The sequence below is a fragment of the Helianthus annuus genome, chromosome 17 (genome assembly GCF_002127325.2).
Source record: "Helianthus annuus cultivar XRQ/B chromosome 17, HanXRQr2.0-SUNRISE, whole genome shotgun sequence".
Lineage (NCBI taxonomy): Eukaryota > Viridiplantae > Streptophyta > Magnoliopsida > Asterales > Asteraceae > Helianthus > Helianthus annuus.
This window is the reverse complement of record NC_035449.2, coordinates 33,611,205-33,619,423: the sequence shown is the minus strand read 5'-3', so window position 1 is coordinate 33,619,423 and position 8,219 is coordinate 33,611,205. Positions and strand designations below refer to the sequence as shown.

Here is an 8,219-nt window from a genome sequence, read left to right as displayed (position 1 = left end):
GTTCAAACACAATTTCACAAACACATCAAAGCTTTCCAATGCGATCTAGGGGGAGAATTCGATAACCACGCTTTTCATAACTTCGCCTCCACTAACGGGCTTGTTTTCCGCTTCTCATGCCCACAAACTTCCCCGCAAAAACGGTAGGTCCAAACGTATGATACGCCGACTCAATGATATCATACGGGCCTTACTTATTCATGCTCACTTACCACCCACCCTTTGGGTGGAAGCTCTTCACACTGCAGCGTATTTGCATTTTGCCCACCAAAAGACTAAACTATAACACCCCCACCCATGCCTTATATTAGTGCCATCCTACTTATGACCACTTACGTGTCTTTGGGTGTGCATGTTACCCTAACATGTCAGCTACCCAACCCCACAAATTACACACCCGGTCGACCCGATGCATCTTTCTTGGTTATCCCGAAAACTTTCTTGGCTACCGTTGCTTGGATCCCACAACCGGCCAGGTACATATCTCTCGCCATGTGGATTTCGATGAGTCCACATTCCCATTCGCCCACCCAATGCCATCCACTACATACGACTTCCTAACAAATATGACCACTTGCCTACCACATCATTCCAATTTCCTCACACACCCACCTCTACACAGCCTATACCATCACCTACCTCCCCAACACCCACCCCTACTCCATCCGTCCCACCTCCGCTCAACCCGAACCCACTACCACAACCCCCTACGTCTCCTTCGCAACCTACCTCACCACCCCCTCACCCAAACCACCCGACCCAACCCACACCACCAGCCCCCATCTCTTCCGCCACCCACAATACTCACACTATGACCACCCGGGGTAAGGTCGGGATCTCTAAACCCAATCCCAAATATAACCTTCACACAACTACCACTCACATCTCACCCATTCCCACATCCTACCCTCGAGCTATAGCCGACCCGAATTGGCAACTGGTAATGGTTAACGAATATAGTGCCTTAATGGATAACAGTACGTGGGAGTTGGTTCCCCGACCAGAAACTCATCCGGTGATTCGTTGCATGTGGTTATTCCAGCATAAATTTAAACCGGATGGGAGTCTAGGCAGATATAAGGCCCGACTTGTTGTTAATGGGAAATCTCAAACGGTCGGGATCGATTGTGATGACACTTTTAGCCCGGTTGTTAAGCCGGCTACTATACGCACGGTTTTGTCTCTTGCTTTGTCATGTGGATGGGCAGTTCATCAATTAGATGTTAAAAATGCATTTCTACACGGGGATTTACAAGAAACTGTTTTCATGCATCAACCTCCGGGTTTTGTGGACCGGGTGAACCCAAAGTATGTATGTCGCCTTCGGAAGTCGTTATACGGGCTCAAGCAAGCAGCACGGGCGTGGTTTACCCGTTTCTCCACGTTTATCACGTCACATGGATTTTAGGGGAGCTTATGTGATACGTCACTTTTTATTTATCGGCGCGGTCCTAATACAGCGTATTTACTTTTGTACGTTGATGATATTATACTTACCGCTTCGTCCACATATTTTCTTCAGTGTATTATTCGGCTTCTTTCATCCGAATTCGCTATGACCGATCTGGGAGATCTACATCATTTTCTTGGTGTAACTATTCAACGTGATGCTCACGGCATGTTTCTTCATCAGTCATAATATGCGCGCGATATATTACACCGCGCCAACATGAACTCATGCAAGCCATGTGAAACCCCGGTTGATACTTCTTCAAAGTTAAGTGCCACGGAGGGTGATTTGCTGCCCGATGGCACATTATATCGCAGCCTCGCAGGTGCGTTACACTACCTTACGTTTACGCGGCCAGATATCTCTTATGCAGTGCAACAGGTATGCCTTTTCATGCATGCTCCAAGGGAGCCACATTTTGCTTTCATGAAGCGGATTATTCGATACATTCAAGGTACTATTCATTACGGTTTACGCTTAACGGTATCTCCGGCCACCACCCTCACGGCTTACTCGGACGCTGATTGGGGTGGATGTCCGGATTCTCGACGTTCAACTTCGGGTTATTGTGTTAATCTTGGTGATAATCTCGTTTCATGGTCTTCAAAACGACAACCTACAGTATCTCGTTCTAGTGCTGAGGCAGAATACCGGGGCGTCGCTAATGCGGTTGCTGAAACAAGTTGGTTACGCAACCTTTTACTTGAGTTACATGTTCCTCTTCGCCATGCAACAATTGTGTATTGTGATAATGTATCCGCGGTTTATCTCTCGGAGAACCCAGTTCAACATTAGCGGACGAAACATGTGGAAATCGATCTTCATTTTGTTCGTGAAAAGGTTCGTCTTGGTCATGTTCGTGTCCTCCACGTCCCAGCCGCCTATCAATATGCGGAAATTTTTACCAAGGGCCTCTCAAGACAGTTGTTTCACAGTTGTCGTTCCAGTTTGTCCGTGTGTCGTAACCCCCGTTCAAACTGAGAGGGAGTATTAGCGGACTATATTATCATATGTTTAGAAACGATTGTATCTCCATATTTATAGGGAATTAGTTAGCCTTGTAATCCCTATATATATCACATTGTATTATTGTATTGGATCAATGAAAGAGATACCGTAAATACTTTTACCTTCAAGGTCTCGATTTATATAAATACATAGATGGCACACATCAAGCCCTTAAACCTTCTGTTAATTTTGATGGAACCTCCACCCCACACACCGACTACCCTATCTAGTACCAACAAGACAGGCTCCTCTATGGTGATCTCGTCGGTAGTCTCTCCTCAGCCATTATGCCTGTAATCACCAATGCCACATCTTCTTCGGAAGCATGGAAAATCCTTTCCAACACATACGCCTCCCCTTCCCATGGCCACATTAAACAACTTCAACACCGCCTCAAACACACCTCCAAAACTTCTTATCAATCCATTACTGATTATATGCAAGCTATCAAAACTCTGGTTGATGAGCTATCTATCCTTGGTAAGAAAATGGATGCCGAAGATGTCACCGATACCATCCTAAACGGATTAGACCAAACCTATTATAAATCCGTTATTGAATTTGTCCATAGCCGTGATACACCAATTTCTTTTCTTGAGTTACATGAAAATTGATCAATCACGAATTATCCCTAATGCAACAACAACCACCAACAACACATCTACATCAACCTGTCTCAGCTTTTGCAACCCACACCAGGTCCAGATCAAACTATAAACCATGGTCCAACCGTTTTCACAATGACCAAAAGTCGGCTCCTGGTCTGCTGCCTACACCTACTATAGCTTCTAGCAAACCATACCTAGGTAATTGCCAAATTTGTTGCACAGTGGGACATTCTCTCATTTGTTGTTATGCATTTAAAAAGGCTCATCCCCAATTACTTTACTTACATACTAACGCGACACTTCCAACACCAAACCGCAGACAAACATGATGGGTTTATCAAACAAGAACACCTACAACCCTTCTTGGCTCTTTGACAGTCGTGCATCTCACCATATCGCCAACGATCTTAATGTCTTATCGTTTCATGCCCCGTATGACTGTACTGAGGAACTTGTCATTGGTGATGTTTCATTGCTCCCTATTACTCATGTTAGCTCTATTATAATTTACTTTTCTAATGTTCCTTTCAAACTCACTAAGTTCTTTGTGTTCCATCTATATCTCACAACAACATTTCTATTTCTCGATTATCCATTGATAACAACGTACTAACTGAATTTTTCTCTTTTAATTTTGTTATCAAGGACAACCACTCCCAACGCCCACTCCTTCGAAGAACAAGTAGTCATGGGATTTATGAGCTTCGTCCTACCTTATCACCTCAAGCTTTCCATTTGCATACAAATAAAGGATACTCTTGGCACCATCATCTTGGAGATCCACATTCAAAAGTCATGCTTCTTTTATCATCTTTTATTTCTTCTATTTCTAAACATCAACAATCATGTAATTCATGTTGCATCAATAAAAGTCACCAACTTCCTTTTCATACTTCTTCTATTACTTCTAATGCTCCTTGATAAATATTATTTTCTGGTGTATAGACATCCCCGATTCAGCCCTTTAATGGTTTTAAATATTACATAATATTTGTTGACCATTTTACTAAATATATTTGGATTTATCCCCTCAAACATAAATCAAATTCACTTACTAGCTTCATTCATTTTCAAAACCTTGTTGAAAATTACGTTAACTCTAAAATTAAAATTCTTTTTTTTATAATGGTGGAGAATACATCAAACTTTCATCTCACCTTGCATCTTTTGGAATTTCCCATCTTATTTCACCACCTTATACACCTGAACATAACGGCTATGCTAAGAGACAACATCATCACATAGTTGAAATGGGTCTTACCCTTTTATCTCATGCCAAAATGCCTCAGAAATTTTACTTCGCATTTACCACGGCCACTTATCTCATCAATGGCTTACGTACTTCTACACTTGATAATAATTCCCCTTTATATCTTCTTTTTCAAAAACATCCAAATTATGAAAAACTACATAGCTTTGCCTGTCTCTCATATCCATGGTTACGACCTTATTCTAACCACAAACTCCAACCAAGATCGAAACCTTGCGTCTTTGTTGGTTATTCCTCATCTCAAAGTGCTTATTACCTTCTGGAACCTCTCACAAATCGTGTTTACTCTTCACGACACGTTCACTTTGTTGAGGATATTTTTCCATACGAATCCTTCACAAAATCCTCCACACCTCCTCTCCCAAACCCCGATTCATGGATGCACATAACTCTCCCTCTTATACATCTAACACCCACAAATTATCAGTCTACCACCACCTTTACCATAACTACACCTACTGCTCTTAACGTTCCCCGCCTTACCTACCATCGTCGTCCTCATCCCACTGAACCACCAGTTTCATCCGAACACCATACTACACCCAGATCTACTTTTTCCAGCCGAGTTTCTACAGCCCATTCTCCACCTGATTCACTTATTCCTTTCTACACCAATTCACCACCGTCTTCCCTTACTACTTCCCCTACTACCACTACTTCAAGTTTCCAAAATACCCACACGCCTTCCAGTCCCCCCACCCCCTACACGTCCAGCTAGAGATTGGAAACCCAACCCAAGATACCAGAACCCCAACACTCTTTTATATACTATCACATCCCAACCAATTACCGAACCCACAAAATGTTACTCAAGCATTAAAACACCCTCTTTGGCGTAAATCAATGCAAGAAGAATATGATGCTTAACAACGTAACAACACTTGGTCCCTTACACCACCCGACACCGCACCAAATCTTGTTGGTTACGAATGGATATTTAGAACCAAATTCAAACCTAATGGTTCTATTGATCACCTCAAAGCCCGTTTGGTTGCTAAGGGCTTCCATCAACGGCTAGGTTTAGATTATCGTGAGACTTTTAGTCCTGTGGTCAACCCAACCACTCTTCGTCACATATTATCTATTGCCACCTCTCATGATTGGTCTCTTAGACAATTAGACATCAATAACAAATTCCTCCAGGGAACACTTACTGAGGTTGTCTATATGTCTCAACCACCCAATTTTGCCGACCATTATCTTCCTAACCATGTTTGCAAACTCAATAAGGCTATTTATGGCCTTCGCTAAGCCTCACGAGCATGGTACGATAAACTCAAGTCTTATCTTCTCTCGGCTAGTTTCCAACCAACTAACTCAGATCCTTCTCTCTTTCTTAATCGCTCCACCACCTCTCCCATCCAGTGGCAGACCCAGAAAAATTTTTCATGGGGTGCGGAAATTTTTTAAGCATCATTTGTCTATTACTATATAATATTTTTTCGATTCGATTCCGGTTAGATCGGGTCGGGTCGGTCCTATTTCTATATAATAAAATATCGACACGTGTTTTAAATCGATTGAAAAAATAAGTAACGGTTCTGATAATATCGACACCTTACAAATGTTGTTCACGACACTCACCATATAAAAAACACTTTATTTTGATACAACTCCGTTTCAACAAAATTTTATTAGGTTGTTTTAGAAAAGTTAAGAAAAGAAAGTTATTAAAGAAAATTCACATCGAATAAATGTAAAATGTTTTAAAAGCGTATATTAGTTATCATATTTACAAATGTAAAAGGTAGGTTATATTAACTAAAGCTCCAACTATTCATACACCCCTGTATTTTATTCTTACACTCTTTATATAGGGTAATGCTAGACAAAAAACCCTTAAATTTTTAGAAAACTCTGGAAACTCAAATCTCCCCCCATTTTTACCCAACCTCCCGACATTTTTTTTTTTTGAAAAAAATAACACATGTAATATACATGTTTTAAAGTGTTTTGGGCCAAAAAAAACAAAAAAGCGCCGAAGAGATTTAAAAAAAAAATAAACAAATTTCAGCAATGTCCGGTTGCCTAACATGTGTTAGGCACAAAAGACAGAAATTGCTGAAATTTTTTTTTAAATCATCCCTTCGGCGCTTTTTTGATTTTTTTTGGCCCAAAACTCTTAAAAACATGTATATTACATGTGTTATTTTTTTCAAAAAAAAATGTCAGGAGGTTGGGTTTTCTAAGGTTTTTTATATATATAGGGTTTTCTATATAGCCCTACCCTATATATATATATATATATATATATATATATATATATATATATATATATATATATATATATAGGTCAGGAGTTAGAGAAAACGCTCAAAACTGTGAGAACAGAGAGAACGCTTATGGATCGTCAGATCAAAACAATCTATAGACTAGATGACGCGGTGGTGTTTTCATAAATAAAATCACTTTTATTAATCTGGCGCGCTTCATTAAGGGTAAAAGGGTCTTTTGACTGAACATAAAATGCCAAACTCACGCTATTAAAATCCCGCCTCAACACACATAGCACACTGCATCATAATATAACGCCAAACTTTGTTTTTAACCGATAAAGCTGAACAAACAGTACTGAAACGACGGAACTTTATTACTAGCATTTAGTGTAATAAATATCGCGCCTAAATTACGCGCCAAAAACTTCCTATATAAACAAACTCTCAGAACTACTAAAATCCACACCAAAACCACAAAAACCTATATTTTCCTCTATACCATTCGTCTTAAACGCCAAAAAACAAAATATCAAAGATTCAAATCCATGTTTCTTTGATATACACTATTTTCTTAATAAACTTTCGCTCTATGTAGTGAGCAAGATCCTCAATATAAACGCCAAAACATACAAAAACCACAAAACTTCAAAAAAGTCATTTCATGGAGATTCTGTTTTTGTTCTCTATAAAGTTTAGCTAAACGGGATGGATAACATTGTTACACATCTTTCTTGACTGAGGATTAACAATTTTATCCATTTCGTTCAGCAAAACATTATTGAGTTTACAACGACCAAAATTAGAAGTTTATGGTAGTTTTATTTAGTGGCGTTATTGGTTTTTTTAGCGTTTGATTTCCTTGCCCGATTTTATATTGTTTGTTATTTAACTTCGAAGTAGCATGTTATGAAAAAAGGGGTAGAAAAAAGAAAAAGATGCAAAAAAAATGATTTAAAACGCCAAACTGATAAATGTCTATGTTCTATAGGATTGAAATTAAAAAAACGACAAACTACTCTACACTGGCTCTCGAAGACCATCTGTATGTGTTCTATAAGAATGACAAATACAAAACGCCAAACTACTCTTCACTGGCTCTCGAAGACCTTGTTGATCTTCTTTTAATTACGACCTATTTGCATGTTGATGCGTAGTGTCCATAGGCTTTGCAGATCTGACACTGTCTTTCTTTGGCCCCGGGTTTCGACTTTGATTTCTTTTTGTCGATTGCTATCTCCTGTTTAGATTTTAAGCGCTTCCGAGAACCAGAACCTTTGGATTTATAACCTACAGGGATTCTTGTCGGATTCTTGTCGTTTTTATATTAACCGGTTATCTCGGCAAATCTATCCCTAGAACTAGCGGGAGGAGCAACAATCTGCATATCTTGAACCTTCTTCATATAAGATTGAACATGATCCTTGTATAAGGGTAGCTCCTCTTTATTACCAGATAAACGGTTCAAAGTGTATTCAGTTGAATAAATAGTATCTCGCATCATACTTTGTACATCAGGATCAAGCTCGGTCATATATTCACGACTAATTGAGAATTCAGGAGAGCAGTTTGGGGAGCCTCTTTGCGCCATCTATTCACAATGTATTGTTTTAGAAATTCCCTAATGTCCATAAGTCTCAAAACATAGAATATATGTCTACATAGCAAAC

At 39.7% G+C, this 8,219-nt stretch overlaps 1 protein-coding gene across 1 annotated transcript; it reads left to right on the top strand.

The window, feature by feature from the left end:
* The first annotated feature begins 1,669 nt into the window (after positions 1–1,669).
* Positions 1,670–2,245, top strand: LOC110923967 (uncharacterized mitochondrial protein AtMg00810-like). Its single transcript, XM_022168019.1, has one exon. The coding sequence runs from the start codon at positions 1,670–1,672 to the stop codon at positions 2,243–2,245; it is 576 nt and encodes a 191-aa protein (XP_022023711.1).
* The last annotated feature ends 5,974 nt before the right edge of the window (positions 2,246–8,219 follow it).

Coding starts and splice junctions, on each gene's coding strand:
- LOC110923967 (XM_022168019.1), top strand. CDS start 1,670: ATGAACTCATGCAAGCCATGTGAAACCCCGGTTGATACTTCTTCAAAG.